At 39.6% G+C, this 18916-nt stretch overlaps 1 protein-coding gene across 2 annotated transcripts in view; it reads right to left on the reverse strand.

Annotated features, from left to right (window-relative positions):
- Positions 1 to 271: 271 nt before the first annotated feature.
- PDZRN4 (PDZ domain containing ring finger 4) overlaps positions 272 to 18916 on the reverse strand; it is a 227827-nt gene continuing 209182 nt past the window's right edge. For both annotated transcript variants that reach the window (XM_005519282.3, XM_088055204.1), the window contains 5 exons: positions 17023 to 17121; positions 14846 to 14908; positions 11315 to 11416; positions 7774 to 7890; positions 272 to 2358 (listed from right to left, as the gene is read on the reverse strand). In XM_005519282.3, the coding sequence (XP_005519339.2) occupies positions 832 to 2358; positions 7774 to 7890; positions 11315 to 11416; positions 14846 to 14908; positions 17023 to 17121 (1908 nt within the window). In that variant the 3' untranslated portion in view covers positions 272 to 831. The remainder of the gene's footprint in view (positions 2359 to 7773; positions 7891 to 11314; positions 11417 to 14845; positions 14909 to 17022; positions 17122 to 18916) is intronic.

Here is an 18916-nt window from a genome sequence, read left to right on the forward strand (position 1 = left end):
CTAATAATAGCAGGTAAGTAAAAGCCAGAAAGACACACTCATTCTATGTGTTCTGCTAAATTAAAAGCTAATTCATAAGAAATATCCTATGGAATTGTGTCCTTTGTTCTTGAAATCTCTATATGCTGTAAATACCATGCACATGAAATGGCTTATATTTAAAGGCAAATGCTCAAGCTAAATAAAACAATACTTGGCTTTTTTTTTTTTTTCTTAAAGATAAGCAATAATTTATTTCTCTTTCATCTTCACAATTATCACATACTGCCCAGCTACAAGACCAATGCCACTACATAACACAGGAGAATTGCCCACCTACACTTTACTTGGACAAATACAATTACAATTTACAGATTAAATGTACTGTAAAATATGCAGTTGGAAAAATGTCATTCTTATCTATACGATGGGATGTGGCATATGTTTTATGAACAGATTCAATCTAAGATGTAAAACTTTAAAACTTGTTAAGCCAAGGATACAGTATAAAGCATTTCGGTTTGGTATTGTATTGTTACTAAAGTAGAAAAAGCAAAATTAGAGAAATAAATCCAGATCTTAAGTTACAGGATATGTGTTAGGTTAAGAAATTTTTTGCTTTACTTTTCTATTTTTTTCTACAAATGAATAATATGAATATATTGCAGGATAAAGAAAGGCTGCCAGATAAAGAAGGTACTGTTATATGAAAAACAAATGAAAAATACCAGGTCATTTTGCTTACAAAAAGATCAAACTATTAACAGTCACAAAATATATAAAAATGCCACATTGAACGAGGCAATTGTACTCTACCTAAACTGGTAGTATACTCTCTGTTAGAAGTTGTGTTCATACAGTAGTAACTGATAAAAAGGCATTGTGCACTCTTGTGCCATCTGGGGATTTAGCACCATGTGTCATCAGTTCTTGTATTGTCATCCAGTTGTCCAAGATTTTCTTGTTTCTCTTTTTCATCATCTTTTTGTGACTCAGTTCAATAATGTTGATTTCTTTTTTGCCCTCGCTGCCACTCTGTGGACTTTCCTTAAGACACTCCAGCCTGCTCCTCATCATGAACTCCCGCCGCCTCCTCTGCTCCTTAGCTCGCACCAAATGCTGCTTCCGCTCTTCTTTGCTCCAGTAGCGACCCATCTTCATCTCACTCATGGTATCATCATCTGTCGTCATCCCGCTGCGTTCCTCTTTAATTTTTAAGGCACGTTCCTTCAGGATTCTGTCTCTAACCGGTCTTTTTGTGATGTACCTCGTCCCATCACTCCTTATTTTCACTTTCCATTCCATCTTGGGCTCCACACACTTCTGCGAGTCTTTGCACATGCTCACCAGGCTGAGCTGGCTTTGGGCGTACTCCACAGCAGACTTCTGCTGGATCAGCTGCATGTAGCTTTGATAGTGCTTTGCGTGAGCAGGTATGTTCCCGTACCTGTAGGAAGAGCTGTGATATGGAGACAAATAGGGAATGTGCTCGCTGCCTTGCCTTTCCTGGTCTGTGAATTTGCTGCTATCTGATGCCAGCACTGCGTTCTCAGCAGCACTGTTTTGCTCAGCGGGTTTGGTTTTGGCTGAGGTTGTCTCCCTGTTGCTCTGTCCTGAGGATGACTGATTAGCAACAATTGTGGTCCTCAGGTTTTTCCTGTTGGTTATGCTGATCACCCTCTGGAGAGAGTTATCAGGGGACCGCTCCACCGTCAGTGGAGTGCTCCTGCAGCTTTCAGCAGTGTTGTAGGCACTGGAGCTGTCCTTGTCAGACTTCTCAGGGTGCTCCATGATATCATCCAGTTTGCCTCTTTGTAAGTCTGTGCTGGTGTTATAATTCCTGAAACTTTCATCATGTAAAGCCCAAATGTCTCCGTACTGATCTCTCACCTTTTGGAGCCGGTGAGCTTGCATAATATTCTGACATTCGAGTTCAATGTTCCTCAGTTCCTCGTTAAGTAGCTGCAGCTCATGCTCCACTCCATCTTGCTCTCTTCTGTTGCATTCTATCATGCTGCTTGAGTAATAAAGATCATACTCCCCATGGTTCCGAATCTTGCACTTCAGTTCCAACAGCTGCCGAAACCTTTCACATTCCTCCTCTGGGTTCCTTATGAAATCAGATTCAATGTATTCCCCAGACACAAAGCTTTCATTGCACTGGAGCTCAACACTGCCTAATGTATCCTGGCTGTGGCCCAAATTCCGTTTGCTCTGCAGGGTAACACTGTTGTGCTCCTCGGTTGCATTTTCTTGCTCTGAGCTCTCATCATTTCGAAGACTTTCATCTGTAGGTCCCACCCCACTGTCCTTCTCATGATTATTGGATGATGAAGTTGCAGTATCTGTAGTGCCATCTTCCTCTTCATGTTTCTTTGGCTAAAAAAATGAGTAAACCAAAAGGATTATCAAATGCAGATCATATTATAGGAGAATATTTTCCAGCTCTGTTTTGCTTAAACAGCTGGGAACTGATTTAAGCTGAATTAAAACAGATCACTAAACAGCAGTCCTACTGCTCATAGCTTTTAAACATTTCTGAGATTCATGCTGTGGTTTCCATACTGAGCAAAGTAAGTGAATTACAGAACTAGTGACATAGCTTCTGAAGTCCAGAAAGAAGTATTTCCCTCTCGAGCTAAGCCATGTCTTTGCAATGCTAAAAGATAATGATCACCAGATGGTGAGCTGTTTTTGATTCTGGATTATGGCCAGAAACTGGTGGAGCTGAAATCTTCTCAAACTTGAGAGAAAGCTTCTGTACTGGTATCACCTCAAACAGAGCAAGCAGCCAAAGAAGCAATGACTAGTACAAGCTAACAGGGTGCAAAAAGACCACTGTTTCTTTTTTTAAACAGCAAACTTTTGTTTGCTACATTACACCCTCCATGGCCTTCTCCTACACTTGTGTTCAGCAGCCTTTTTCTGGAAAAGCATGCATTTTGGATTCTGGGATTTTGCTCACAAGGACCTCAGTCCACTTCATCCCTGGAAACTCTTTTTGAAAATTCATTTGTTTCCATTGTTAGAGTTTATGGTCCTTGAAAAGAAAAACAGTCTTTCAATATTAAGTGCAGAACAATACTGAACCCTTTGCCATGGGTGTAATGTCAAGCTTTTTGACTGCTGATTAGCACTCCACTCATACCTCATCTATTTACATTCTCAACATATTTATATTCCATAGAATGTGAGATAGTGCCTCTCTGAAGAGACCGACACTTTATTTTTTCAAACCAGATAAGCAAAGAATCATGCAGAGTGCAATTTATATGACCAAGTACCTACACACAGTACCAACCAAACACCATGTCTGTTTTAAGAGGTATATTTGCATAATTATATATAATGACTGTAATAATCAGGAGAGAAAAAAAGGTACAGTGCACCCAGTGAAAGGAAACAAACTGAAAGAGGCCACTGTCATGATTCCCTTTTTATCTACTTTGACAAACAGGTAAACAGGGTGAAAATGTGTCTCCTGTGTCATCCCTTCTCCTCTCTTCATGTGCACCTCATGATCACATACCCTTCATCTAGTTTCATTTCTTCAAACGTTAGGAAAAAATAATGGCCTAGTGTCAGAAAAACTAAAATAACCTCCACCCCCTATTCAGTGTAAGAGAGGAATAAAGCAAATATTGAAAGACACACACCACCAGGAGAATTCAGCGTCTGTGGCAAACCAGTTAAAAAATTCTGCAAAGATCCCTCTAGGAGACTTAGGTTTAATTTAGTATCCTTCCAGCTCATCTCCTCCAGGTGAGTGCTGCTACATATGCTATTCTGTTCTCTCACCTGCTTTGGAGATGCTTCAGCTTATCTTGACCTCCTCTGCCCCCCAACCTTTCAGCAGAGAAGTGACTCCAACCTGGGCAGCTTACACTTCACCCCAGCCACTGCAATGTGCAATCCATATTTCTCACTGCTCTGGAAAGTATTTAACTACTGACAAGAGAGAGAACAGCCCCACCAGACAACAGCAGGGCAGTGCTGCAGAACAGTCAGGAATCTGGGTGCTTATTCCAAATGCAGGGTTCCATTCACATGACCAAACAAGGAGGATCTGATGAAATATAAGTGTCTATAGTGCAGGCATCTGAATGTCAGACAGTAACTTTGTGTTCCCTCAGAAAAAAGCAAGTACTTATACAATCAGATTCTTCTCAAACTAAAGCAGACATCCATATCACATTAAATTTTCCCCAGTATGTGGATACTTGCAGCTAAGTCAATTAAGAAAATGGAAAGTAATACATGTATTTATTGTACTGCATGTTTTTAAGATTTATTTTATTAAAAAATCCATTGTGACTTAAGCAAGGTAGCCCCTGGAATTTTTGTCCTGGACATTTCATGCTTGCTAGAGCTCCTAAACATGTACAGACTGAGCAGCCTTTTACAGAATGAGATAATTTTAATTTTATTTTGAAAGATAACAAGCCTAATTCCACATTACATTTCTTCTGAAAAACAAGAGAGAATCCACAATTTTCAGTGTGTTGCTTTTTCTGGTGTTATCTACTATCTATTTCAAACAGTGTGTTTGTTTTCAAACATACACTGTCAATCTCTTCTACAATTACTTCTGTTTGAAATACCAAAGGGCTCCTTAGGCCTCATCTTTGCAGTGAGAACTCAGATAATGAGAAGGTAAACCCAGCGGTGCGTACAATCAAGCAATAAATGAACCTCAAAAGATTCTGCATTTCAGCTCCAGCAAGAATTCCTGCCTATAAAATAGCTAATCTTGCAAGAATCCAGGCACTGTTCTATTACAATTTATGGTGTATATTGGGACTCAAAGCCCAGACTGCTGCTAAAGTCTGAATGCAGTACGATTCAGCTGAAGGCTCTAACACAGCTGGGCTCTCTGGTCAGTCTGACAGTGAGAGGGAGACTGGCCACAGAGGAATCTCCAGTGCCAGGCTAACCATGAGGTGATCAAACCATGAGGGAAATTTGGAACTGATTTCAGTGGTTCACTAAAAGGGAAAATGTTCTTCTGCAAACAATGTTGGTCTTTTAAAACAGGCTTCTCAAAAAAAACTATTTCCCCCCAGATATTTTTTCTGTATTTCAGCTTTGAATGAACTAGAATATTTTATTTTATCCAATTCTTTCTTCTTCTTAATAGGTTCTGATATATTCCATGATACCAATAAGAATATCTGCAGGCAAGTGTATGGTATTCTTCTGAAAATTATCTCTGCTGCACAATGAACCATCAAGTTGTAAAGGGAAAGGAACACAAGTTATAAAAAATGGAGAATTATGTCTTTCCTTGAGGCATATTGGACTATTCCATACAGAGAAGATACAATTCTTGATTGAATTCTACAGAGTAGGTCAAAAACATACAGAAAATACATGACTATCTACTAGACTCCTCTATTATAAACTGTACCAAATTTTTTCTTGTGACAGCTCACATTAAATGTTAAATTGGCATTCTGTAAAACAGACTTGTATTTTTTGGAAGGGTATTCTGATAGAGAATGTATTCATTCCTGCAGCTCTCGAGGTTCATGATGACAGATCATTATGAAGCCAGAGGACTCAGTTTTTGTTCACAAAAATCAAGACTGGTCTCCATGTCCAACCAGGGAGCTTGAAGATACTCAGATTGGCCATTGGCAGCTGCAATGATAGTGGTTTCATAGCTCTAGTGGATGGTGTGATTCCCCTCAGGAAACTGCTGGATTTCCCAGCCTAACAAGGAGTAAAGAACCAGTTTTCTGACTTGACGAGTCACTACACAGAGTCTAGAGAGACAGTAGCTGTCACAAATTACTGACGCCCCATTACACACCAAGCTGCATTTGGTTGATTCGATTACTCATCAGACAGGCAAAGAAATGTCTGGCTGTCCTAGAATTACTTCAAGCAATGCAATGTCAGATACTGACAGATCACAAGTGACCACAATTTTTTTCCATTGTAGTGTTCTTTTACAGTAATACAAAATCTCAATATGGGAAAAAAATATGCTTGGCAAAAGAATCCAATGGGGAATAAACAATTGCAATGGGTTTTGTGAAAGCACATCACAGAATAGCTCTGTTTACTAATAAACACTATCCACAACCCAAATTCAGTGAAAAAGGCAAAGCTTGAAAAGAACTTCACGGTGGAAGGTCACAATTGTAAAGTGATTTCAGAGGTCCCAACATGTAATGTGAGTGCCTAGGAGGAGTTTATAGATAGACTTGCTCAAGAATGTCTACCAGAACTCGGGGTTTGTGTGAAAATGTCACTATGCAAATGAAATTGGTTTGCAAAGAGTAAGTGAAATATTTGGTATCCAAGACAAAATTTTGGTTAAAAAGAAGATGCCAGATTTCATCTGAAAGTAGCTAGCATGCAGCAGTTTGCACATTTAACCTGGGCAACTGAAACTTGGCTCACTGCCAGGAAAGGAGAGTCACAACTAAAAGGCTGGTAAAAATCTTGTTGCAAGGCTCCCTGACCCTGGAGATATTACACATTGTGTAAATAATTAAATGTTTATAAGATCAAATATTTGTAATCTGATCTATCATATTTCAGATAATTGACTTAATTATTCTGTCAGTGTCTCTGTCCCAATGAATATTTCATTGATATGCAGGGAAGAGCTTTACTATGAGCTATCATCTACTCAATGACCCAGTGTGAAGGCTGGAGGGGAAGTCAGGAGGAAACAGACTAAATTCACATTCAGGCCCCCCCAGTGTGGACCAAGTATTGAGGCATTTGAAGTCAAAGAAGCATCCTGGTATCTAGAAAAGGTTCTCATAGACTTTCTCCCTCTCTTCACTTCAAAGAAAAATGCCTCAGGCTCTCTTTCTGAGCAGTTCAGGATGGTGAAAAAATTGTAAGTCACAAAGTTGTGTGGGTGGAAAAACAGTTTCTCTCCAGCTGCATAAATCCAGAACCCAGGAGAAGCTGATTTTTATTTCTTTGACTCCACACAGGTGTGCATACTGGCAGATCATCTGATCCAGGATACTCACACCTTTCACAACAACCTACAACTGAGAAGACCCCTTGATGAAATTGTACGGTATGTTTGCCACAGTCACACAGCCTACAGAACATATGGGCAGGTAAAATCAGGATAGTAGCAAGCTGAGACTATGCTAACGATAGCTTATTTGTCTCCATTAACAAAACAAATGCTGAGCCGTGTGCTGTCGGTGTAAGAGAAATATACGCGCATTAACAAAACACCTGTTGTTTACTTAAACACCTCTTCCATCTTGTTTTGCAAGCTCTCTGGTGCAAGGCTGGCTCATATATTGCAAGCCTACAACAAGCAGGGCACCTAGCTCAGCTCAGAGCTCTAGGTGCTACACTGATATTCACAGATTCACAGAACATTCCGAGTTGGAAAGCATCCCAAAAGGATCATCAAGTCCAACTCTAAAGTTCAATCCCCCATATGGGGATTGAGCCCATGACCTTGGTATTATTAGCATCAGGGTAATAAAAACTGACATGAAGTATAGCATCATAAATCCCAAACACTTCAGAATTAATGAAGGAAAGCAATATTATTATTCTGAGAGTTCAGAGAAAAGGTGAAATCTGTACTTATCACACCCTCTTAAATTGTTTGTCAACTTGACATACTGCACCTAAGCATGTATTTTTCTCCTTTTCCTTACATACAGCATGCTGGAGATCACAGCATTTGGAGAGACAACTCTGTCAAAACCTTTGACTCCATTTTACAGCATACTGTTTCATTCTCTATTAACAGAAAAGTATACCTAGAAAAATTTCAAAACATACGTTTAGTAGTGGTCCTACCTGCTCCACCTCATTGGCTGTGTACTGCATCGCTTCATTATGTTGCTCTTCCAACATTTCCAAGTTTAACTCCTCTAAGAATTCATTCCTTTCATCATCCAGCCACCCTTCCTCCAGCTGCAAAGAATACATTAGTATGTTATTTTATGTTAGCAAGGACACATGCTAAAATAGAGTAAACCCAAATGGCAATGCTTGACTAGTTCTTTTCATTCTAATGATTCTCTTCAGAAAGTCAGGTGGTAAGAGTTCATGTCTCAAAAAAAAATAGAAAAGAAAAAGGATAAAAAGATGGGATTCATGTCTTTTATCCTTTCGTAAAACAGTATGACTGATTTTCTCTCATAATGAAGAAGACTGCACAGCACAGAGGTTATTTCCTTTCAAAAGACTGTGAAAGGCACAGCGCATCATCCTGAAGCTGTCATGTTCATTACTACTGAGAGACCCTGCACTGCAAGAATGGCAATGTTACTAATAGGGCCAGGAAGCAACTGGGCTCTTCTCTCTAACAACCTCCATTCCAGCCCTGCTGCCAGCACCTCAATGGAAACCTTACGCTGCATTTCTGTCACTATCTTCCCACTGATCTTCCTGGTGAACAAATAAACAGAACAGGGTGATAGAAAGATGAGGTGACTTGAAGGGAGGCAATTTTTGTTTTCCTGGTGTGTCTGGGAGCAAGGCTGATCTGTTTGCTTGTTTTTTTCTCCCCAAGTGTAAAATAGTACATTGACATTTGGTGAACACAGTGTTGCAAAAGGACAGGAGGGGATGCTATGTCTTCTGTCAAGTACATATCTCTTGAACCCATTTCACACCCTTCACATCTTTTGAAACTCATAAAACAGGCACCCTGGCTTAAAACACTGTTCCCATTTTGTTCATTACGCTCATGTGTGCACATGGCACTCATCCTTTGTACCTGCAATCCCTTGCCAGATGGCACACTGCATCAAAAAGAAAAATACTGGTCAGTTGCCCTCTTGGCTATAATGATAGGATTATAGCAGAAGGAAACAGTTATTGTTTCGTCATTGATGAAGGAACCAAAGGAGGATGGTGACAAAAGCATGCTAAAAAGAAAAGCCTCAGGATAAAACAATTACAAGGCTACCAAGTACTTGTGTCCCAAGACAGCAAAAATGATATAGCACAGGCCAACACCTAGAGCAGAATTACTACTGCCTTGTAGCCAGGACATGTCTGGTCACAGATGTCAGTCAGAAAAGTTACACCAAACCAGTAGTAGTATTAGTATGTCAAAGCTACACAAGGAGTGACTGATGCTGTGCTTCTAGTGGAATACTGGCAGAACATCACTGTTTTGTTAACAAACTTTGATGTGGTTTTGTCCATGTCAACAAATCCTTTCCTCTTGTAAAGTACATAATAAGCCTTTCATTTCCGCTGATTAAGACAACCACCTATGGTTTGGATTAGGAGGAGACTTTTTTCCTAGAGGACATATAATTTTATGTTTGTCCTTAAGGGGACTTTCAAATCATTCTATGAAACATCTGGTAGTTTTGTTTACTTGTCTTGTTTACTTATTTTTTCCCAAGGAAAGCATGAGCACAGCCTTCCTCTACTGTAAAGGACACAGTTTAATTCACCTCATGGGAGGAAATTGCAGAGATTAACAAATTTGGAGGATGAAACATGAATCTCACTTGGGCAAATCTGCTGATTTGATTGTGCCAGACCCAGCATATGACTAATGAGAGCGCTTATGTTATGTTACAGCTTTTAAAAGAAAGCTAATATGTGCCTTAGCATGCATGTGCATTATACACTACATTCACACATGAGAATGCACGTGTGTGGTGTGCTCCTCTGGTGCTCTGTTTTAAAACTTCATTATTCACTGCACAAATACCTGGTCAGAGGGGATTTATTCCCTGTTACTGAGGGAATGTGCTCAACAGTCACCCTTCAAGGCTGTAATACTGCCATTACCATTTTCTATCTAAAAATGAAAGCCTGTTTAATCCTGCTGTTTTTTACAGCGTTTTTTACTGTGTCAAAGCAACACAACTAACAGAAATCAGCTGACAGCCTGGTCTCTGACCTACTCTGGCTTTTTCATCAGTTTTGTATGAGTATGTTCTTAAAACACATAAACTAAACAAAGAAATCAAGCACCAAAGACCCAAACATAAACCAAACCACACTTATTAATTGTAAAGAGTGTTCATGTGTGAAATTACACTGGTATACAATGGTATACAGTGGTTACATATGGTATATAAGTAATTCCTTATCTCATATTAATCTTATAATATTGAGTCCTTTTTTCATGTTGACCAGTCTAAACAAATACAGAGACTGAACTTTCTCTGGGCACGTATTTTATAACTGGGTGAGTTTCTGTTCCCCAGTGAAAAACAGAATCCTAATGAAAAAGAGTTGGAAAAATATAGAAAAATCTTTTTCAAAATTTCAGCAATTGAGGACTACAATTTTGCAGTATAAAGTGAGGCACACCAATTTGTGCTGTACTTTGTCACTGGTTTTATAAGAATTGTTTAGCTTCCTGAAAAACATAAAGGATATGAATGCTGAAATTGTGACTCTTTTATAACTAAAGTATTCAAGTATAGATTCCAAGTGGCACTGAAATAACTTACTTAATTTAATTTATACAGAATATGCAGCTAGTGAGACCGAAAATATCAGAACAGTATCATGAGAGACAAATGGCAACTTAACTAACTCTGAATTGTTGGCAGATAGAGAGAACAGTGACAATATAATGTCCTTTTGCATTGCAAAGGCCTACAAATAGAATATAAAGGGATGTAAAAACAGTAGTCTTCTACCACTCTACCTCTTCTTCCTCTGATAATCAATCTAACATCTGTCCCCTGCAATGATATTAGAAATACTTGGCATAGCAAGATTCTTGGCATTGGCATAATTTTATTTTTAAAACCATAAAAATGTTTCTAAAAGCTTTTGAAAATGCACATCCCAAGATGCAAGCTCATATTTGTGACCGGGGTGCTGCTAAAACAATTAGATTTCCATTTACTGAATGATAATGCAGTGAAAGTCCCATAATTGATACATACATTAATCGCTTACATGCCTGTTTATAACCACATAGCATAAAACAACCCCTCACCAATGACAAGCTACCACTTTGTGTAAGTTCATATAAACTATAAACTTCATATAAAAGATAAAATTGATAAACATTAAGTATGGGAAATTTATCTCCTGAACAAACCAGAATCATCTAATGAGTAATGCACAGTTTTCAAGTTCTACTTCATATTTTACTAATATCATATTGGTGCTGCCAGCTTTATTTATCTACCTGCTCACTCTGCTGGAAAAGAACTTGTTCAGTTTGGGGAAAACATTCCCTAGCAATATTTTCTTGGTTGGATAAAAAAGGGCAGAGCTCTGCAGTTAACTGTTTGCTCCTTTTGCCAGTAACTTTGGCATTCCTATTTCTTGGCAGTTCATTACTTACAGTGACAGTGAATGCATGGTATAACCCAGGTTCTGGCTCAGTGCCTCTGCTTACTCTAACCTGCATCTCTGGCCTCGCCACCAGCAACACAATTTTCCTGCATTCTTCACTGGAGAGCAACGCCACTGCCTCTTCCCTGTTCTGGACATCTTGGCCATTTATCTAGGAAACAAATGAAAGTGGCACATTAGTTTCTATTTCCACAAAGCAACACACAATAAGGGGCAGATATCAGCTCATTTGTGCTGAATGTATGGACAATGAAAATTGCGCAACGGGCTCATCTTCAGCCCCGCAGTGGTAAGTGCCTTCACTCAATTATGCTCTTACTGTAAGAGCTGTATTGATCGTTGAAGGATGGTGGACATCAGAGGAAGCAGTTATGTTCATAAATGTCCAACCTGCGCCCTGGTAACATACATCTAGCAACACAATTAACCAGCCCCTGACAGGTGACGTTCATCTTTCTCCGTTCAGAGTAATGGAAGTGTCACTCTGAGATAATAGTGCTGGTGGAAGAAGACTGGTAATGCTACAGCTGAAATCAGTCACACTGAATGCTGGTAGAGAGCCAATTAGAGAGCTACAGTATTATCTCTCACCAGGCAATACTTTGAGGCCACTGCTTGTTGCTGCTCCATTTAATCATTTCATATTTGTGCGGATGGCTTAGTACCACACAAAACATATGTATCCCTCTTACAAGGGGATAATCAAAATAAAAGCGGTTCTTCAATGAAACTCGTCTTTTCTTGCTACCTTTCTCCTATTCTGTAACCCCATAAAAACAACAACATCCATGACTACATGGTAACAAACACAATTTTCATTGTCCACAAACCATTTATGAGGGAATAAAGTATAAATCTTATTTCCCATATAAATTCAGTTTTGTCCGATTCACAGCACAAGAAGTGGATTATTCTCATTGTGGCAACAAAACCTCCAAAATTCACTCTATTTCAAAAAGAGTGAGAACAAAACCAGATGGTAAAAATAATATTTATTTTTTTTTGAAAAAAAAATCTTCTAATGGTTCCATTTCAAAGTAGTAGGAACTTGTAGTTGAAAATCAAAGGGAAAGTCGCATTTTTGTACGTGTTTGTCCTGAAAGCCCTGATTCAAAAACACAGCTTTAAATCAGATTAAAGAAAACCCCAAATCACCTAACCGGCAGTGAGTGAAAAGCCTGAGACCCTTCAAAGCTTACATGATGGGATAGCCATGGTCTGTGGGAGACCAGGTAACACAGAGCTGCCCTAGCCTAAAAAGCAGAGATGCAGCCACAGGAGCAGATTTCCAGCCCGTACAAAACATCCCCAGACGTGGTGGCTGCTCCAGTAACTCCTGCTCGCCCTGGACCCCAGCGGAGGTGACTGGGCTGGCCCCACACCACCTAAAGCTGGCCACCCCATCCCAGCTGCACTGTCATGGGGAAAGAGCAGGACTTCAGCCTGCCCCATGGACTGTGCTTGGCCTGGAGGTTCACAGCTGAAAATAGCAGAAGTTTAGGCAACAACCACTAGGACTGCCTTCCTAAAACTTTCCCTTGATGTTGTAGCATTTCATACAAAGTACTCAGGCAGTTTTCAGATGCTTAGACTGTGAAGGCTGGTGGTTTCTGAGAATGAAAAGGGGGCAGTTCTAGCCTCAAAAACGAGAGGAAACCAGCTGTCATTTTGTGAGGAATACACATGGGCATTCCCCCCGTAGCCTTAACCAATGCCACCTGCCACCCAAAGAAATCACCCCTGTGCTCAAGGATCTGTATCTCTCCCAGCCTCACTGTAATCCCCCCATAATGGCACCATCACCTTCTATTTCTCTGAGCTATCTCATCAATAAGAGGAGACAGAGGGTCAATGTGTTTTCAGATATGAAAGTAAACCCCACATAACTCTCCAGGTATTAACTTTAATGATCAAATTCATAGCTATATATCAGCACTGACATTAAAGTAATGCTCCAGTCCACAAGAGGATGGCAGAATTATCTATGTTTTCTCTCTCCTGGAGTCTTTACTGAAAATTGAAATGAATTGAATTTCATTAGGAACTGGAGAACATTTTCCTTAACTGCTGTTGGCTGTCCACTCAGAAATTTTACAAAATGAGGAAAGGAGTGGAAAATGGACCTACTCTCTCTTTCCTCATTTTGACACACATAGAGTAGGAATGGAAAGTTGTTTCTACCTAGCTGAATTAAAAGGGGTGCTTTTCTGATTTTTGAAAGTTAAAAATACTCTTATTCCTTCAGTAGGCATTTCATATAAAGACACGGAAAGCAGTGTCCTAACTTCCCCTCTCCTACATGCAGCCCATGGAATTATCCTTTCACCCCAAGTCCTGCCAAGGACATCACTGCTCTCACACTCTAGCATCTGTGCTTTCTGGTGGAGAACATCATCCTATGAATGCTTTTACAATCCCAGCCACACAGAGAAAAAAAACCAGCAGCCCCCAAGTGAGCCCTGACATTAAAATCTAATTTATTATTTCCTCTCTAGAAAATGGAACGCTTGGTAAGCCAGCTAATAGGCACTGTTGTGTAGCTAGACTCCCAAAGCTGATTTAAACTGTGCCAGGATAAGAGACACACGTTTCAGCAAAGATATTTCCTGCAGAAATGAAAAGATTGGAAGGAAGGAAGAGACTGATCTTGTGAAAACCTGAAAGCTCATCTACTTAAATTAATGAAATGCAATTATGGAACATGTTACAGAAAACCAACCTGTCATCACCAAGAGTTCCTTCAGGGGCTTCAGTGAAAAAAAGCAGGGCAAATCAACTTGGAACCAGAATTAAAATGCTACAATATCACAAAAAATTTCCAGTCAAGTGATTTTTGGTAGTTGTTTAATGATTTTGCACTAGGTGAAAAATGCTCTACCCCTTGCTGGTTGGAAAAGGAAACCCACTGCCATTCTCTCTGTTTCCCTCTCTGTACAGGTACACTGCCCTGTGCAGCAGCCAGCCACCTGCACCCACCTATGCTGTATCTTTGGGGTAGGTCTTTAAGCAAGTGGATCAACAGAAACAAAAGGAGGAAAAAAACAAAACAACAAGGCAGTAGGTTAGAAAAGAATTCAGAAAAGCAATGTATTATTGGGGGAGGAAAGAAAATATTAACAAAAACCTAATGAACCCCCTCCTTAAGTATGTTCAAGATCATCCTTTTCCAGACAACACATTTTTGTGCGAAAACTCTTATTTCCTATGCTTAACCTAAATGAGTTTTACCCAAATTTATGCAATTGGTGAATGATCAACATGTATCTGACACTTATATTTATGTCTTCAGGATCCTGTTTAGAATTTGACACTCAGATGAACATAGTGGAAATGAGATTTTCTAATAAATATGGAAAAAAAGACATGGGACGTAAGTGCATGAGCCAGAACGAGATTGTCAGTCTCATTTTTCAGTACACGTACTCTCGCTCCCAGCTATTGTGTTAAAAAACAGACATGGATTTTCTCATCGATCACAGTAACAAAGAGAACTATCTTCCCTCATTAACAGTCCACAGAGAAGATGGCACCGCATGTTTGTCTGAAGAAAGAGTTTAAGGAAGAGTCTATTGTCACATACTTGCAAAATGCGGTCTCCTTCACGGATCCGTCCATCTCTGGCAGCAATGCTATTTGGATCAACCTGCACAGGACAATAACCAGTAACTGAACATGAAAAGCTTTTAATGGGAAATTATAACAGCTGCACAATTGCAAGAGTTGAAAAAGTACCATTTTTACACAGTACAGAAGCAAGCTGAAGTTTTAGAGTAACAGAAACTACACAGTTCTTTAAATGATCGTATGAGCTTGTTTCAAATAAAAGCCTTAAGACAGAAAAGGTTGGGAGCACATGATTTTCAAATTAATACTTTCCTATGCCACTGTCAGGCACTGACTTTCAGCTGTCAGAGCATTAAAAATTAATGACAGGCACCCTTTTCTCTTGAAGTTCACTGTGGACTGAGAAGCTTCTGCAGCAGTTGATACCTCTATAGAAATGAGCCTGTCTTTGGGCACGATTCTTTTTCTTCCATGAAAACATTTACTATTAAATTATTATCTTAGTAATCAATCTGTTCACAAGGAAACATCAAAAAAACCCTAAGGACACATATTGTACAGATCACTCACAGGTCCTGTAAATCATTCCTAGTCTGAACCAGTTAATTTTAAGTTAGTTTAACCTAAAAAGATATTTAGGGCTCCAGGGATAGTTTATCAAAGACACTACAGCTCACCCCTAAACAATGACCTACTGCTTGTTGCAGGACAATTCAATCTATCACCTTTCACTTGATGATATTAAATAATTTATTTTGCCTCATCATGACATACATTCTTTTTTTGAACCAAAAATTTGAGTTGAGCATTTAGTTTGCAGGATCCTCTACATCTGTAGGTATTATTTTCTTCTTGGGCATTGTCATAGAAAAAAACAATGAATCTGAAGTCCTTAACCAAGTACAAAAGATGATATCAATACATTTGCTTTCAAAGTTCTGAGAAAATTTTATCATGTAGGATAAACAGAACATTTCAGATACAATCCTGGAACATATTAAGAGATTCCTGAACTTTCTTTGACCTGTTAAGACTTTAACAGCATAGCTTCCAAGTGGTGGGAGATATATTCTTAGGTAATTTATATTAATTCATCATTCTCACTCCAAGGCTATGCTTTTCAGCTTGTTTAACATTAACAAGCCTCTTTATGTGCAATCTTGCCTTCGTCCCATTTACTGATACATAAGAGAATTTCTGAACCTCTCCACTAAGAATTTAGAATTACAGAATGTCTCAAGTTGGAATGGACCCATAAGGATCCCATTAAGTCCAACAGCCTGCTCCCCACAGGATTACTTAAAACAAAACCATATGACTAAAAGCTTTGTCTAGTTGCTCCTTTAATCTGACAGGCTTGGTGCTGTGACCACACCCCTGGACAGTCTTGTTTCAGGAACAAATCAGCCTTTTAGTGAAGAACTTTAACGTCAAAATTTGTTTCAACATGTCAAAAAAACTGACCAATTGGGATCACAGTTCATGCAGAATAATCAGCACTGACCTTGGACTCAGAGGAGTTATATTTTACCCAGAAAGGCACCTCTCTTTGAATTACTGAAGACTCAAAGGGAGATAGTGTTCTTGGAAGTCTTGTGGACTGACCTTGTGAAATGTTAACAATCTGTGCTGGGGCATGTTTTCTGAGTGGAGCCAGTGAAAACCTGAGGATTCATCCCACATCAGTATTTAGAATTCTATATTTTGGTTTTCCAACATATTAATCTCTCAAAATACTCTCTCCACCCATCTGTGGTATGTCTATGTCTACCACAACTGTAACAAACACAAAAATAATACAATAATGATTGCCACTGTTAGCATTATTGAGGCTGTGGCAGAGGGAGAATGCAAACAGGGTTGTGGAGAAGGCACTTCTCAAAAGCTCTGCCTGATCTCCATCATAAGGGCACATTTCTTTCAAAATTCAGACCATTCTCATACTGCTTTTTGCTTTACTAACAACAATGTTGCAGTTAAAAGCACTTATACTAAAGAAGCCCACTAGTAATAATTACTCTAATAATTACACGAGCAACATGATTTGAACTGATAATCCAAACGAATTGAGAGTGCCATGAGCTGGTTGATGGCCAGCACTTCTGCACTCCTGTCTAAGAGAACTTGCATGCTCATTCCCTGGCAAGTGAACATGAACATCTCCCAGACTCCTCCCCAGTGTCATGTCCTTACCTCACTGACATAGATCCCCGTGTCCTCCTCATCATCAGTTCTGTAACAGACAGTCAGCCCCAGCTTCTCCTGGCTGCCAATGCGGCACAGCTCCACCTCCTACAAGAAAATATACAGGCTTTTGTGGTGGCTCTTGCCAAGGGTGGGAAAAGCTGCACAGCACAAGGAAGCACCAAGCTGCTGAGATAATCATGCTGTATGACCTATTTATCCTGCTCGATCTTGAGACAAAATGTTACGGGTGGATCTTTAAGGGGGAAATAATTCTTCAAATTAAGAAGGAAATCCCAGTATATTGAAGGTTCAAGCTATAGAGAAACTGTTCAGTAAGACATGACAAACTTTGAGAAATACAGCTGTGCATCAATTTTTCAGGTCCTTAACTTCTGGGTAATAGAAGCTGACTTACAGGAGATTACATAGTCCTTCTAGTCGCATCACACCAGCTGATTAATAGCATGTAAGACAGCCTGGCTACCATCAATCAATCCATCACACAAGTGCCACTCCCTTCTGACAGCAATCCAAGCCACAAAGCAGAAATACATGCTTCCATTAACAGCATCATTCCTTCCCTGGCCAGTGTAGTGGTGCTTCATTGCAGAAGCTGTTAGATAACAGAAAGATACTTGAAGGAATCTCCTGTGGAGCTAAACAGCCATGGCATCTTCCTCAGTTGTGAAATTATGCAGAAAATATATTTTTAGTGCCAGATGTCCCAGCAGTGGCATCTCATGAAAAGTGAAATTTTTTGGGCAGATGGTAGAGTGGTAACTATTACATACACCCATCTGAGTTAAGCATCTTTAGGGTTTCATGGGGGAGCCCTTCATAAAAATGCAAAACTGGACTTGAGCATTGTGAAATAAATAATTGTAATAAAGCAGGATGAACCCAATAACACAGAGTACTAGCTTGGTTGCAAGTGGGAAACTTTAGTTGGTATCTGTATGTAAAGAGAGTCTTCAGGTCACATTTGGACTGTGACAGCTTCTGCTTCTGTGGCTATGCAATAAAAGGAGAGAGACCAACCTTTGCTTCAGTTCCCAGATACAGTTCTCTGTGATTCAGAGCTTGTTCCCCCCAGTTTCCATCTCATGACATGAGATGTAATGCAGACTAATCCACAAACAGGCACAGGGTGCACAGCAGTGAGGACACACTGAGTCCAGCTAGTTGTTGGGCCCAGGTGCCAAAATACCCCAGCTTACAGAAAAACCTGTACTTCACACAGCTGGGTTAGCCAACGAGCCTTGTGATGTTTTCATTTCAGCTGAACATCTTTCACAAAGTGCACTGCTGTGGCTTGCTCCCCTACTCCCTCACAAGAATTCAAATCTATACAAGTTCACAACCTGCACAAGCCCTACAAGCTTCTCTCTGGACTTTGGACATTCAAAGTCCTCATTAAAACAAAGAAAATGTAGAAAAAATCTCATGAAACCAGTAGTATTCTTTAGTTTTTCTTAGACATGGCAGGAGTTTTATGTAGGGTGGCGAAGAGTGGAATTATTCAACCGTACAGATTACACATTCGGTTTGAAAGAAGAAACACAGAAGTATGTTTTATTTGGGAAGGGAATCAGAGTGACCTGATTTTGGCATTGGAAGCAAAAGGATATGTACTGGAGGGAGGCCTATTCAAAACCTGTAGTAATTGATGCCTCCAGAGGGAAAGACCACTTGACTAGAGCTGTAATATTAGGGAGAAATTACAGTAACAAAATGTCTTCAATTACAGCAACAAGGTATACTTTTAAGGAATAAAGAAGTTTGCGGTCCCTTGGAGGCCTATAAGGAAACCTAAATACACCATAAAGGACCAAAACTGGGACTTTAAATCAAGGCAAATAGGGAGCTGTGCACAAGCTGAAATCCATTAACTTTCACTTTC

This window comes from Pseudopodoces humilis, chromosome 5, assembly GCF_049639895.1.
Source record: "Pseudopodoces humilis isolate 2021_Gansu_Grassland_sample_001 chromosome 5, ASM4963989v1, whole genome shotgun sequence".
Taxonomy (NCBI): domain Eukaryota; kingdom Metazoa; phylum Chordata; class Aves; order Passeriformes; family Paridae; genus Pseudopodoces; species Pseudopodoces humilis.